This window comes from Ochotona curzoniae, unplaced genomic scaffold (genome assembly GCF_017591425.1).
Source record: "Ochotona curzoniae isolate NIBS_2020 unplaced genomic scaffold, NIBS_Ocur_1.0 patch148, whole genome shotgun sequence".
Classification (NCBI taxonomy): domain Eukaryota; kingdom Metazoa; phylum Chordata; class Mammalia; order Lagomorpha; family Ochotonidae; genus Ochotona; species Ochotona curzoniae.
Window position 1 is genome coordinate 18,048 of NW_024466693.1, and position 16,515 is coordinate 34,562.

The 16,515-nt window shown below is 40.2% G+C and overlaps 1 protein-coding gene across 1 annotated transcript in view; it reads left to right on the forward strand.

Moving 5' to 3' along the window:
• Positions 1–16,515, forward strand: part of LOC121166500 (leucine-rich repeat-containing protein 40-like) — a 59,738-nt gene that overhangs the window by 8,063 nt on the left and 35,160 nt on the right. The window contains exon 2 of the mRNA XM_040995665.1: positions 16,115–16,296. Coding sequence (XP_040851599.1) covers positions 16,115–16,296 — 182 coding nt within the window. The remainder of the gene's footprint in view (positions 1–16,114; positions 16,297–16,515) is intronic.

The window sequence follows — 16,515 nt, forward strand, 5'->3', positions numbered from 1 at the left end:
CATGAATGTTGCCTTACATCAGAAAGAATATATGATATTTGCTCTTAAGTAGTTGGCTTATTTCACTGGGCATAATGGTCTCCAATTGGGACCATTTTGTTGCAAATGGTAGAATTTCATTCTTTTTAGTGGATGTATTCTATGGGGTAGGTGTACCTCAGTTTCTTTATCCCTCTTCTGAGGAGCATCTGGGTCATTTCATGTCTTCACTGTTGTGGATTGTGCTGATGTTACAATATAAATGCTATCATATAAAATATCTCTTTTAAAATATGGGATCACAGGTCACTTTCTCATATGCAGATTTCACTTCACTTGGGTATATTCCCAGGAGTGTGATAGCTGGGTCATATGGTGGATCAGTTTTCAGTTCTCTGAGCATTCTCCATACTCACTTCCTGGTGGCTGCACTGTTCTACACTCCCACCAGCAGTGAAGTAGGCTACCTTTTCCCCCACATCCATGCTAATAGGTGTTAGTAGATTTTGCTGTAGTTACTCTTTGTAAATCCTGGATATTAGTCCCTTGTTTGTTGTGTAATCTGCAAAGATTTTTGTTTTCTGTTGGTTGCTTCCTCACTTTGTTGATTATTTCCTCTGCTGTACAGAAACTTTTTGTTTGGCTGTCGTGCTGTTTATTTTGTTTTGACTGCTTGTGTTTTTGGTGAGTTTTCTAAGAAGACTTTATCAATTCCTCTGTCATCTTGCAGGATGTCCCATGTTTTGCTATAATAGTGTAAAGGTTTCTCAGTGCCGAATTAGGTCCTTGATCCATTTAAAGCTGATTTTTGTATAAGGTGACAGGGTGGGGTTCTTAGTTCTTACTTCTGCAAGTGGATATCCAGTTGTCCCAGTAGCATTTGTTGAAGAGACCACATTTCTTACCTGGATTTTAGTTCTGTTTTTTATTTTTATTTTTATTTTATTACAAAATCAGATATACAGAGAGGAGGAGAGACAAAGAGGAAGATCTTCCATCCGATGATCACTCCTCAAGTGACCGTAACAGCTGGTGCTGTGCCAATCCGAAGCTGGGAACCAGGAACCTCTTCTGGGTCTTCCACGCAGGTGCAGGGTCCCAAAGCTTTGGGCTATCCTTGACTGCTTTTCCCAGGCCACAGGCAGGGAGATGAATGGGAAGTGGAGCTGCCGGGATTAGAACCGGCACCCATATGGGATCCCGGCGCGTTTAAGGCAAGGACTTTATTCGTTAGGCCACACTGCTGGGCCCTTTAGTTCTGTTTTCAACAATTAGTTGCCTATACAATTATGGATTCACAATTTGTTCCATTTGTTTTTCTCTGTTTCTGTACCAGTACCCTATTGTTTGGATTACCACTGCCCTATAGTGTGTCTGGAGATTTGGAGTAGTGATTCCTCTAGTCTTATTTTTGTTCTTCAAGATAGGTTTGGCTATTTATGACCTCTGTGTTTCCAGGTGAATTTTTGTAACATCTTTTCTATTTCTGAGAAGACTGTTGTTGGGATTTTGATTGGGATCATATTGAATCTGTATATTACCGTGTATTATTGTATATTGCCTTGATTCCACAATCATCTGCAAGGGCTGTGCTGCTCAGTTTCCGCTCATGATTGGGTTAAAAAATCACCGAGACACACACTGCTGTGCCTTGATTCCCTTCCTGCGTTTCCAGGGACCTCTGCTTTCCATCTGTCTGCTGGTGGAGCTCCAGTTGCTGCTAGGGTGTCTGTCCTTTGCAACACTGCTCCACTGTCTCTGTTACATCCCCACGTCCACAGGTCCCCGGTGGTTCTCTGCTGTTGTCCTGGGCATGCCTAGTATCCAGGGTCTCGCACTTACTGCTTCTCCTCCACTAAATATTCTGTCTGCTTTAACACATTCTCACCCTATTCCACTCTCTTGCTCTCTTAAATTTCATTTCTGCATGCATCCACCATTAGAATGTCTTACAAAATAGTTCATTGTTATACAAGTTGTATGTGCTCTGCTTATTCTTTTATATATTGTTTTCCCAAACATGTGGCAACCACTGATCTTTGTGTTGCTGCTACAGTTTTGCCTTTTCTCCTGTTTCAAATCGTGTTGGAGTTAGCCTTTCAGGCCACCTTTTTTTTTTTTTTTTATTAAGTAATGTACTTTAAATTGTTTAAATCTTTTTAATGACTTGATAACTCATTTCTTCTTATTACTGAGTCATGTTCCATTGGATAGTGGTACCATTTTGTCATTCTCCCACTTTTGAAGGATGTGTTGGTGGCTTCTGCTTTTTGGCAATTATAAGTAAACACTAATATTTAGCTCTTTTGTACGAATATATGCATTCTGCTCATTTGGAAAAATCCTTGAAATGTGATCATGTGGTAACACTTTAGTTTTGTATGAAACTGCCTGCTAGTCTTCCTGCATGTGGCTGTATGATTTGACAATCTTGTAAGCAATAAATGAAACTTGTTGTTGACCTGTAGCCTTTCCAGTATTTTATATGATCAGATTTGTGAGACTTAAAGGTGTATCTCTTTTAAAATTTTCTTAAGATTTATTTATTTTTGGAGCACACTGCATCCCTGGAAGGAGGGAAGTTCGGCAGACCTCTAGGACCACCCCATCGTGGAGGTTAGGTTTTTTGACCTGCATGGGTGCCTGTAACTGGGCAGCCCATGCTCCAAAGGGGGTACACCCTGACGGTTAGAGGGTCTTGATTTACAGGGGGATGATGGGATTGCACAGGTGGCAGTGGGAGATGACCTGTGGTTTTTATGCCCAGGTTAGGAATTACAGCTGAGGGACTTCCATTGATAAGTCCATAACATGTATATGTATGTAGGGGACTGACACCAAAGTGGTTTGGAGGGGAGAACAAGAGTGAGAGAAGTGGGTCTGATAGCAGAATCAGGGAGGTAATGTAAGCTTACCCCTGTGGAACTGCAATCTGTTGGCTTGCCAAGCACTGTGGATAGAGTTAGGCCTTCCTGGGGCGCAAAGGAGCACCCCAGCTGGGTTGGGGTTCCCACTGGTGAGAATGAGAGTAGGACTGAGGGCAGCAGATATGGCTGTACATGGTTACAGACTTCATTGATGTGGTTGTGCACTGGAATTGTGCAGTGACATATTGGGCTTGAATCTAGCCCATACTAGTACTCGTGAGAGCCAGGTTGGGTGTAGAACAGGCCAAACTAGGTCTTGACTCCTACTGAACTATGTGAAAGCCATGTCTGGGCACAGAATAGGTAGTGCTGAGTTGCAGCACCCAACAATAAGAACCAGAATGGGTAAGGCAGGCTGAGCAAGGCCACTTTTTTTTTTTTTAAGATTTATTTATTTTTATTGCAAAGTCAGATATACAGAGAGGAAGATCTTCTGTCCGATGATTCACTCCCCAAGTGAGCCGCAACGGCCGGTAAGCCAGGATCCAGGAACTCTGGATCTCTCACATGGGTGCAGGATCCCAAGGCTCTGGGCTGTCCTCTACTGCTTTCCCAGACCACAAGCAGGGAGCTGGATGGGAAGTGGAGCTGCCGGGATCAGAACTGGTGCCCATATGGGATCCTGGAACATTCAAGGTGAGGACTTTATCCATTAGGCCACTGCATCGGGCCCAAGGCCACTGTTCTTGTCAGGACAGGAGATGGACAAAGTCAACCTGGGTCAACAACCCACTGGTGTGCATGAGAACTGCCACTGGGAGGAAGCTCCATGGAAGAGTGTGGGAAACTCCTTTGGGATATAACCTCTGCAGGTGAGTGCGAGAAGCAAGGCAGGGAGCAGGTACGGTTACGGTACCTGCTGGCATGGGTCAGGTCTGTGGACAAACCAGTGTAGGCCAGCACATAACGACCATTGGCAGATCTGAGAACCAGGGCAGGGAGCGAAAGGAACCAGATGGGGCTGCAACACCAGGCAGTTCACATTAGGACCGGGACAACAATCAGGCTGGGCTGGGCTGGGCTACAGCACCCACCAACAGGAACTGGAACAGGGGGCAGACTAGACTAGGCCAGGCTGTGCAATAAGACTGCAGACGCTGAGGTGAGGCGAGTCATGCCAGCCTGGGTCCAGTGGGGGCTGGGTACGTGAGTCCCAGGGATGGGGTATCTGACAGGGCTTGGGTAGCTTGGCTCAGGTCATGGGGCCCACCTGTGTGATGGGGCATGAGTTCCTGACAGGGGAACCAGTGGGATATGGGTCACTTGGCCCAGATCCTGGGGTCAGCCCTTTGGGTGAGTGCTGGCTTTGTGAACCCCAGGGCCCACCTAATAGGTGAATGTCGGGTTTGTGAGCCCCAGGGGAAGGAGATCTGAAAATGCTTGGGACACCTGGCCCAGGTACTTCAACTCTCCTGCGAGAACAGGTCCTACTTAATACAGGCGGCGTAGCAGTGGACACAGGCCCTGTTGTAAAAAGAAGAATATGGCAAACATTTGGGTGATGTAGCAGAACAGAACTAACTGGAAAACTTCACAGAGCAAATGATGACAGCAAAAAATCCCAGTGAATCGAGCCAATGGACATTGAGAAGGTGACATCATTCTCAGATCGGTGAGATCGGCAGTATTTTAGAACTATCCCAACCTCATGAACAGAGCCCTTAGAATATGTACGCATTGAGACTCGGTTGATACGAGGTGGCGGGTCCTCATCCCTGGATACAGGGACATTGCTCCTTCCCTCATGAGCAACAAAAAGAAATGGCAAATTTGTAAGCAGTGCATTCACCCAATTTTTCCTAAACCTCTGTCCTTCCCACGCTGATCAACTGTGTAATCATTATTAAAAAAAAATGAAAATGATTTTATTTTTGTTAGAACGGTAGATCAGATTTACAGAGAGGAGAAACAGAGAGAAAGATCTTTCATTTGTACATTGGCTCCCTAAATGACTGCAATGGTCTGAGCTGAGCCAATCCTAAACCAGAAACCAGAAACTTTTTTAGGGTCTCCATATGGGTGCAGGGTCCCTAGGCTTTTGGGCTGGCTTCTACCACTTTGCCAGGCCCTAAACAGTGTGCTTTATGGGAAGTGGAGCAGTTAGGACACAAGCCAGTGTGCATATGGGATCCCGGTGCATGCAACGTGAAGATTTAGCCATTGAGCCGTCATGCCAGGTCCTAATTTGTTATTTCTTATGGCATATGAAGTCAAGCATTTTTTAGTATGGTTATTTGAGGTGTGTTTGTGTGTAGCAGATCTTTGATGAATTGTTCAATTTTTTGCTCATTTTTAGTTAGACTTGGCTTTTTTATCTTTTTGGGCAGATTTTCTTTGCTCAGAAACTGTTTCAATGAATGATTGACATATAAAGGTAGATCTTTTTTTTTTCTTTTTTTTCACATTTTTTTATTATTGCTATCATTTTACGATACAGTTCCATATTCCCCTATCCCCTCCCCAATTCCCTCCCCCCCAGTTCCTTTATATCATTATTAACGTATAGTTCTTCATACTCAGTCATATGTTCATCATTGTGGGCATGGACAATGGCAGAGAGTCCAGAATCCTATGGTCAAAATATAATATAAAGTTTCAATGTAAGTCCATCTTTGTCTGGAAACAGAGATGCCGACCACACTGCATCCTCACATCTGCTTGTTAGTCTCCATTACATAACTACTGTACATTCCCTTAAATGAAAAGTCATGATACAAAATCAACATTAGAAAGAAAAATAGAAATTTACAATGCCATGAACTTAAATGACATGTTACTAGATATGACAGTCTCCATTACACAGCTACTTTACCTTCTCTTAAATGAAGAGCCACAAAACAAAATCAACTTCCGGAAGAAAAAAGAAATTAACAACACCAAGAAGTTAAACAACATGCTTTTAAATGTCCAACGTGTAGCTGAAGAAGTGAAAATCAAGAACCTTCTTGAGGAAAATGATGCCACTGCATGATCTATGAGTCATTGAATGATTTAATCAGAAGAAAGTGTTTTGAAGAGATGAAACCAACAGAAAACAACAAAACCCATGTGATATAGTTTCCGCTGATCTTTGTTGGAGTGTGTCTCCTCCCGACAATAAACAGATGGGTTTTGTTTTTTAATCCAGTCTACTAATCTATGATGTTTGATTGAGCTTAAGCAATTTACATTCAGAGTTAAATATACATAGGTGGTACTTTGGTCCTGTAATTTTAGGAATGGGTTGTTCATTGATTTAGTCTTCTGTTGTCATTTTACTGGGATGTTCTTCCCGTTTGCCTTTGGTTTTGGTAGGTGCTATTCCTCTTCTCTGTCAAGAGAACATCTTGAAGTATCATTTGTAGAGCAGGTTTGGAAGAGGCAAATTCTTTTAGCTTTTCTTTACTATGGAAGAATTTTATTTCATTTTCAAAGATGAAAGAAAGCTTTGCAGGGTATGTTATCCTAGGCCGACAATTTTTTTCTTTTAGAATCTGGAATATGTCACTCCATTCTCTTCTTGCCTGTAGAGTTTCCTGTGAGAGATCTCCTGTGAGCTTAATTGGCATTCCTTTATATGTCAATTGATTTTTTTCACGTGCACATTTAAGGATCTTTTCCTTATGTTCAATTGAAGAGAGCTTGATAATCATATGTCTTGGTGAAGATCTCTTTTGATCAAGCCTTTTGGGAGTTCTGTGTCCCTCCTGGATCTTGTTTCCCAATTCTTTCTCCAGATTAGGGAAATTTTCCTTGATTATTTCATTAAATACATTTGCAAACTCAGCTTCTCTTTCTGCACCTTCCAGGACTCCCATAACTCTTATATTTGGCCTCTTAATAGTGTCTTTCAATTCTTGAATACTTTTTTTGGCCTGATCCAGCTCTGCTTCCAGCTTTTTGTTTGCTTCCCCCTGGTGACAGGAGATATCTGCCAATTCTGAGATTTTTTCTTCTGCTTGCTTCATTCTATTTTGGAGACTCTCCACTGTACTTTTAATTTGCTTTACTGTGTTATTAATTTCTGATATACCAGCCTTGATTTCCTTTACTGCTTCCTTAAATTCTTTGAACTCTTGCATTAACTTCTCATTTTTGACCAGAATCTTTAAAATGAGTCTTATGGATGCTGTGTCCCCCATTTTCTCAATGTCTTCCTCAGTTAAATCTGAGGTTGGCATAGGGTTTTGCTCCTTTGCAGGGGAGTTTTCAGTAATATTCATTGTGCCTTTGTCTCTTCTTTTGCTCTTGATCATTGTACTTCTGGTTAGCAGTCTTCTTCTTGGGGCAGGTTTCTAAGCTGTGTCACCCACAGGTCTACAATGCGATTTTACTTATTGCAGTTGGTACACAACTTTTTGCTTGCAGCCACTTGTGCCACAACCTCCAGTGAGTTCCAGGTCTGGCTTCTTATGTCAGATATCCACCGTGGTCTCCACAGCCCAGCTCTTGGCTCACCACTCTCCACCTCCTGTGATACCGTGCTGAGGCTGCACTGTTGTCTCTGCAACCTTTCTCCCTCTTCTGGTTGGAGTGGGTTCCAGGATTAAAGAGACACCAGGTGTCCTATCTAGTTAGGTTGTTGGTGGCGCTGATCTTGTCGGAACTTGTTGGACGCTAGGTCTGGGTGCCACACGGACCTGTTTTGACCGGTACGATGCCACAGTCGGTATTATTTTCCTGCGGGACCTCAGTGAGTTCTCACGAGCTCAGCACATGCGCAGTTCACTGTTGCCCCCTGCAGTCCCAAAGCTTTTGCCACAGTGCGCAAAATGGTGCCCAACGTGCTACCACAACAGTTCTTGATCTGCTGGCTGACAGATCCGAGGGTTACCCAGACCTGCCCTGGATGGAACCTGTAGAATGCCACGTCGTTGCAGTTCACTGAGTCAGAAATGAGCTCACTCCCTCTCAGAGCATGCTCAGTCCTTTCCCTTGCCCTTTCCTCCTTAGGCAAAATGGCGCCCAATTCAGCTCTAGGGGGCTGACTGGGCTATGAAATCCTCGCTGTTCTCGCACTGCCCGCCTGGGACCTGCTGCTCTGTCTCTGCTCCTGGTCAAATCAAACGGACCAGCAGGACAGACAGTTCCCTGTCTGGGTTCACCTCCCAAGCTCCCAGTGAAAGTCCCTTCCCACCTGGTTGCTGGTGGAGTTTAGATCGCCGTGCTGGAATATCAGTCACTGCAACACCACACTGCTGTGCCCGCTGCTTTCCTGTGTCTGTCAGTCTCCAGGTACCCCTCTGCTGTTGTTCTGTCCTTTCGTATTTCCTGAAATATGTCCTCTCTGCTTCATTCTGGTTAAATGCTTCTCCGTCTGTTTAAACGTGTCCTTACCCTATTCCACCATCTTGATTCTCAAAGGTAGATCTTCTGATTATGATTCTTAAAATCTTTTATATAAAGAATATGTAGGGCTCCGTGCAATAGCCTAGTGCCTAAATCTTCAGCTTACATCTGCAGGATCACATAAAGGTGCTGTTTTTTTATCCCAGCTGCTCCACATCCCGTCTACTTCCATGCTTGTGGCTGGGAAAGCAGTAGAGGATGGCCTAAAAGCCTTAGGATTCTGCATCTGCATGGGAGGCTCAGAAGAAGCTCCTGGTTCTTGGCTTTGGATTGGCTCACCTCTGGCCATAGCGGCCAGTTGGGGGAATGGACCAGCAGATGGAAGATCTTTCTCTGTGTATCAGCCTTTCCCATAAAATAAATAAGTCTTTAAAGAAAAGAATATGCAAAAGCTAGTTGTACTTTGATATGGTCAAAGTAAGTGCAGAAGGTTATTTTTTCTGATAAAACAAATTTTTATTTTATATTCCAATTCTCCTTCATATTCACATGGTCAAATTGAAGAATTTGTAAACCACTGTCATGTCTATGTGAAAAAAAGTCAAATTCTGATATTTATGATGATAAACAGTAACAGTTTATTTTTTTAAAATGTTTCTTTTGGTGGGGTGTGCTTTATGTACTTACTTATTTGGCAGGCAGGTACGAAGACAAGAGAGAGACAGAGATATTTCTATTCACCAGTTTACTCAGCAAATGCCTATAACAGTCTTGGCTGGACCAGGAAAAGACAGGAGGCAGGAACTCCTGTGAGAGGCAGGCACCCAGTTACTTGAAACATTGCCTGCTGCATGGCAGGTCACACAGTAGCAGGGTGCTGAAAAGATAGCAGGAACAGGACATGATAACAGGCACTCTTAAGGTATGTGCGGCTATGCCACAACACCTGCTGAATTCTGTTGATTATTCTCACATCCTTCAACTGATTCTTCCTCTTATTTTTTTTTTTTTAGGATTTATTTATTTTTATTGGAAAGCAGATCAGATTTATGGAAAGGAGAGACAGAAAACGATCTTCCATCTGCTTGTTCACTCCATAGATGGCCACAGAAGCCAAAGCTGAGCTGATCTGAAACCAGGAGCCAGGAGCTTCTGGGTCTCCCATGCAGGTGCAGGATCCCAAGGCTTTTTGCCATCTGCTTTTGTGTTCCAAGGCCTTGAACAGGGAGGTAGATGGGAAGCGGAGCAGCTGAGGCATGAACCGGTACCCATATGGGATCCAGGTGCTTGCAAGGTGAAGACTTAGTCATTGAGCCATTTGTACTGGCCCCAAGTTTGATCCTTTTAATGGAAATGCTGCAAGGTTAGTGAGATGTTGTATTATTCTGACAGGATTGTTAACTGGTACCAAGTCTAGTTCATCAGTGATAAAGGGCAAGCACATAAACCTATTTAGACAGAATAGTCTTCAGGATATTATTTTTTACTTAAAGTTAAAATTTCGGTAGTTTTCAGAGTGTTTAGACATTTTCCTTTTGTATACGTTTTTGAAAATATTTTTTTGTTATGTTTTTATTTTGAATTTTTAAATTTTGTGGTACAATTTCGTATAGATTGAGATTCCCCTCCAAACTCCCACTCCCTGACAGATTTTCTCCATGTTGCTACAATAGTATAGTCCTTCATAAGGAGTCATAATTCCATCAGTCTCTTATTTAAGTGTGCCCTGACATTGCTGGTACAGACAATGTCAGACAGTCCAGCATCCCATTGTCTGTACATTTCCAACAGTTTCATTGGGAGTCCATCTTTTTGTTTGGAAGCAGGAATGTATGTTGCATTATACTCCCACATCTGGATATGGTAGACCCCAGTACTCCATCACTATACATTTCCATAAATGAGAAGCCATGAAATAAGGTCAACAACTGGTATGAATTAGAACAGCCACAACAACAAATTACAGCACCTTGAAAAAACGAGTCCCTGAGTAACCAACATATAAGTGACAAAAAGAAAACACAGAAGTCTCTTATGAATAATGATGCCACCGTGTAATCCATGAGCCAGTGATGAATTCGACAAGAGAAAAGAAAATATTTGGAATAAATGAAAATGAAATAAAAAACATCAAAACACATGGGATGCAGCCAAAAAAAAAAAAAAACCCAAAAAAACCACACAGTGTGGATTGGGTTATTAAAATTACATTTTCCATTGATGGTTTCCTTATATTAGAGAGAATGTATGGTATTTGTTCTTTTATGATTGACTCATTTCACTAAGTATATTGGTCTCTAGTTGGGACCACCTAGTTGTAAATGGTATAATTTCATTCTTAATATTTGAGTAATACTTCATTGAGTAGATGTACCACAGTTTCGTTACTCTTCTTTGGACACACATCTGGATTGTTTCCATGTATTTGCTATTGTTGATTGTGCTGCTGCAAATATAGGGTTACTGATCCCTTTCTCATGCAGATTTCATGTGTTGAAAATATTTGTTTTTAACTTCTAAAAGCATATTTTTATTGTAGAAGGAATAGAAGTATTTATCAAAGCATAAAAATTAAGATAACTGTCCTATAACGGTGAGTCTTCTAAAGTTGTTTTGCACATATATTTATGTTTAATATGCATTCTTTTTAACAAATTTAGAGTCACTGTGAGTCTTTTCTGACTTTTATTTGGGTGTTTTTCTGTCCTTGAAAAACCTGATTTTATCAGTGCTTCATAATTGCCTAGTGATTCTTCTGCTTTCCCAAGCCACAGGCCAGGGAGCTGGATGAGAAGTGGAGCAACTGGGATATGGACTTGGCACCCGTATGGGATCCCAACACATACAAGGCGAGGAGGGTTTTAACCACTAGGCTACAGTGCTGGGTGATTCTGATGGTACATTTAAACAATCAAATGCTGTCAGCAATTTTCAGTTTTTCATTTAGAAAGATATTCCCAAACAGGAATAACTAAAGCGAACAATTTAAGTATGCTGATCATGCTAAGTGACAACTCTTTACGAGCAGCAGCCTGAAACTGTATCAACAGTTAATTCTAAATACTGCAGCTGTGTTTTATTGGTTCAGAAACAGAATTGTAAAGGAAGTATTGAAGGTGGGTTTCTGTAGCAGTGACTTTGAGTGTTTCATCTAAAATGTAAGTGAAATTTATGACAAAGTTTAAACGACTGCTATAAATTCTAATGGAAAGTACACAACTGCACTTTAAAAGGTAAATTCTAAGTGGGTAGTTGATTAAACAAAGTAGGTTAGTTTGGACACCATGTCAGGAGGGAAATGTGAGTGTAAGGCTGTCTTTCCTTGAACAGAGTGCTTTTGAGGTAGCTTCCATTTATGCACTGAAGAAAAGACACTGTTTTAGGCATTTATGAAATGTGTCTCATTTAGGACAGAATAGAACCAGATATTGACTGTGCTTGCTGTGTTGCTTGATTCTGCTTTGATGGGTGGTTAATAGAACTCATGATCCTCTAAATTGTGAGCCAAGATTACACAGAACGTTTAAATAACAATTAGAGGAAAAATTGTTTTCAGATATTTACGTTGTTAAATCCAGCTAGTTTTATTTAAATATACCAGCAAGAGGCAAGTGCCTATATTAAAGAATCTTAATATGCAAAGTTCTTTTTTTATATAATATTTGCTGAAATATTTGAAGGGGAGAAAGATGTATGCTGAGATGAGGAGAGTTATCTTTTGAGAAGGAGATTGATACTGATTGATAATTAGCTTTCACAAGAGAAATACTTTGCATCCTCTTGATCCACACCCCAACTCCCGCAGTGGCAGCCCTGACCTCTGTCCAAAGCTCCTATATGGGTGACAGGAACCGAGTAGTCGGGCTGTCCTCCACTGCTTTGTAGGGCACATTAGCAGGCAGTTTATTGAAAAGTGGAGCACTCGAGACTCAAACTTACTTTGCTAGCTCCAAGCCATTAGTTTTTCGTGTGCTGAAATCTAGGGAATTTTGTTTGCAATTCTATTTGTTGAACTAGATGGTTGTTTTAAAATCCTGTGTTTTGATTAAATAGAAAAATTGTTTTAAATTTTACTATCTCTGCCTGTTGAGATATGTATTATGTTATTACCAATGCCACATTTAAAAAAATGAATTCCATATAATTAATTTTATGATGTACATGTGTGCATGTGTTTCTTTATTAAACTTTAGACGTGAGAGTACCGTATTGTGGTTTGTAAATATAGAATTCATTTTTGAATGTAAGGAGGCCATTCATGTATGTGAATAAACTTGAGTACATGGTAATGTTTATCAACTAGCTTTCACTGATTTTTTATATTACAGCTTGATCTCTTTTTCCTCTTTTTAAAAAATTATCTATTTGAAAAAATAGACCTCTAGATGCTTCCCTCTACTGGTTCATATTTCAAGTGGTACAAACAGTAAGGTGTAGTCCAGGCCACATCCAGGAGCTGGAAACTCCTTTCTGGTCTCCTACATGGGTGGCAAAGGCCTAAATATTTAGCAGGAGACTGGATTGGAAGCAGAATAGGTGGGATTCAAAGTGGTACTTCAGGGATGGCAGCTTCGCAAGTGACAGTTGAACCTGGTACCCTGACAAAACCAGCCTTGGTGATCTCTTATTTATTCTTGCAAAGTGTTCATAATTATGTATACACTTCAGTGAGTGACATTTTAAGGCTAAGCTATTTTAGTATTATCCTGAACCTACGAAATACTCGTTATACTGTTTGAGCATCCTTAATCTGAATTATCTTGTTATCTCAAATAAGAATGCTAAACTGGGCCCAGCGCCGGGGCGCAGTGGGTAAGGTCCTCGCCTTGCATGCCCGGGATCCCATATGGGCACCGGTTCTATCCCGGCAGCCCTGCTTCCCTTCCAGCTCCCTACTTGTGGCCCGGGAAAGCAGCAGAGGAAGGCCCAAAGCTTTGGGAACCTGCACCCATGTGGGAGACCAGGAAGAGGTTCCTGGCTTCGGATCAGCATAGCATCAGCTGTTGCGCTCACTTGGGGAGTGAATCATCAGACGGAAGATCTTCCTCTCTGTCTCTCCTCTCTGTATATCCGCCTTTCCAATTAAAAAAAAAAAAGAATGCTAAACTGTGTCTATGCAAATATTGCAAAGTCACAAATTCCAAAATCTGAAACATTTCTTGTCCCAATCATTTCAGATAAGGAGTACTCAACCTGTACTATTATTGTTAGACATTGAGGTCTCACTGGAGTCCTCTTATAAAGAAATTGGGCTCCAACTCTATTAGTTTACTTACCAAGTTGATGGATTGAACAATTTAAGCCAGAGCATTAGGTCATAACTTTTACATTGGCAGTGTATTGATGATGTCCTATTGTATATCACACGTTAATGTATGTATAGTGTTTCAGAAAATGAGAATGGATCCTAGTGGGGATTGAGTATGGTTTTTCCTCTTGCCTTAAGGAACAATTGTTACTATATGTCATGAGTGATCTTTCTATGAAATTGTCTAAACATTTTTAAGATTTTTAAGTCTGTTGTTCTTATAGTTCCAGTGCCCATACATATCTTATGTCCTTGAGTAAAAGGACTATTTTAAATATTTTAAAAGATTTCTTTTGTCTCACCCACTCATTTCAAAATATCTTCTCCTAGTTCTCCACCATCAACTGATTTCTGAGTCTTCATTTGTGTAAGTGTGCAAAAAAGTAATATATTCCCCAAATGGAAAGAAATCTTTTTTCTAGTGTTTTTTGGGAACCAGAACCTAACACCAGCCATTCTGTTGGATGTTATATTTCCTAAGCACTGTCTTAACTGCTATACCAAATATTTGCCCCAGAATGTTTTAAATAGACAATTTAATTCTTTAATAGAGGCCCAGAAACTCAGTTTTTCTATGGTTGTACTTTTTCCTTTCAAGCAATGTGAATGTTTTAAGATGTTGAAGTTTGTGGCATGAAGTTCATAATATTATATTCTCTTAGTTTGTAGTCAAGTTCACTTTGATTCTGGATTGTCCTAATTTGTTTCTGTTCTGTTTCCTGTGTCCAGCTAATGTTTTATCAATTTTATTGACCTTTTAAAGGAACTGACTATATTTGGTATTAGTACTTTTTCTGATTTTTCTTTCTTTCTGTTCACTGAAAGAAGTGAATTTGGTTTAAGCCCTTGAAGAAATCGGGATTTGTCACAAATAAGTAATGGGGAAAGGAATAAGTTACTGTCTATGGGACATAGATATATGTCCAGTGACAGTATAATATTAGTAATTATCTATCTTTGGTAATTCCTATAAAGAAGTTTTGTCTATAAAAACGTCTGAAATAATAAAAATAAAATATTTTTGTTTAGTGCAGCAGGTGCTTTTTTATGTACAGATCTCTGTGCTTTCTCTATCTCATAAAGATACTTGTTACATTGTTCTTTAGTTGTAATTACCTTGATGTGTATATGTATAGCAATTAGGGATAAAATTAAGCATATTATACAAGTTATACAATATGGTTTTTAATGTTTGTATTACTTTATATATATATATATATATATTTTAGTTTCAGGCAAATATTTGTGTTCCTATTCCAGTAAACTTTTTTTTAAAGATTTATTTTATTTTTATTACAAAGTCAGATAAACAGAGGAGGAGGAGAGACAGAGAGGAAGATCCTCCGCCTGATGACTCACTCCCCAAGTGAGCACAATGGCCGGTGCTGCGCTGATCAAGAAACCAGAATCCAGGAACTTCTTTCCGGGTCTCCCATGCAGGTGCAGGGTCCTAAGGCTTTGGGCCATCCTCCACTGCCTTCCCAGGCCACAAGCAGGGAGCTGGATGGGAAGTGGAGCTGCCGGGACTAGACCCGGTGCCCACATGGGATCCTGGCACATTCAAGGCGAGGACTTAAGCCGCCAGGGTACCGCACCGGGCCCATCCAGTAGACTTTTTGGTGATGACCAGCTTTCAGTCTAATTGCTACATGGTGTGTGTGGTTCTTGTCCCTATTTTACCATCTGTACCAACACACCAAAGTAATATAAAAGTAACAGATAAAATTTATGGTGATTTTACTCTAAGCTAGGAAAAACTATATTTTCCTTGTTTGATACCAGATCAAATTCCACACATTGTCTCTATAGAGGCTTACTGTTTTTAATAAATCAAAGTCTACTTAAAATAATTTGGCTATGATACTATTGTAAGCTTTTTCCTGGAGCTTCAAGTTTTTTTAAAATGAAAATGTAAGTCTTATTCAACTTGAACAGTCTTACTTGTTATTGTAGAAATTGTCATTGGGTAAATTAAACAATATAGTTTTGTGTGGTTGGGTGAGAAATAAAATCATGTTGTAAAATACTGGGTAGCTACCAAATTTAGATATCCCACCCAGATAATAATGAAGAGACAAGACAGCATTGTTTTACCTGGGTTTGAATCTTATCTCTGGTATCCGTTGCTGTGAAAACCTGGGTAAATTTTATATTCTTTGTGTCCCATTTTTCTGACTTCCAAAATGAGAATTGTAATACCTCCTATCTCAGAGTGGTTGTGAAGTTTAAAGGAGTTAGAATACAAAGAGATTGCCTAATATCTGTGTTAGCTATTCTTGCCAGCCTTTTCTGAGCCACAGTGTATATTTTTTTATAATGCTCCATATAAATGTTGATTTCTGTGCCTTTTCTGTTATTCTGTTAGGATAATGGTAGAGTCCATCGTTTGCCTTATATATCAAGGGAAATTTACTGGAGAGAATATGCACTTAATAAATACAGTGAATGATGTTGAAAGTAATATCTGTTACATAAAATATGTACTACATATTAATTTTTGAATAAAATCAGCTTTCACTCTAGTTATGACTTATTTGAATTTTTACTTGCAGAAGTACATAGCTCTTATAAAAATAAGTCACGTGCATCTTTTTTGTTTTGTTTTGTTTTGGTACGGTGGTGATGGAAATAGTACCTCAGTGTGTCTGGAGAATAAATGTGGATATTCCTGAAGAAGCTAACCAGAATCTCTCATTCAGTGCTACTGAACGATGGTGGGAACAGACAGATTTGACCAAATTAATATTATCAAACAACAACCTTCAGTCACTTGCAGATGACCTCCGACTTCTGCCTGCATTGACAGTTCTTGATGTAAGTTGACTGACTATAAATACGAGTAAATATTACTTGAAAAGACAATGAAAGCTTAAATGATCAGAAAACTTTCCAAGTTAAATTGGTGTAACCTAGTTGTAAATAGCAAATTACTATGTTAAACACAGCAGAATAGTTTAGAGTACAGCATGAGAACATCAAATTCTGATTGCTAGATGTTAGCTTTGTGTCTTTAGGAATGTCATATCTCCACAT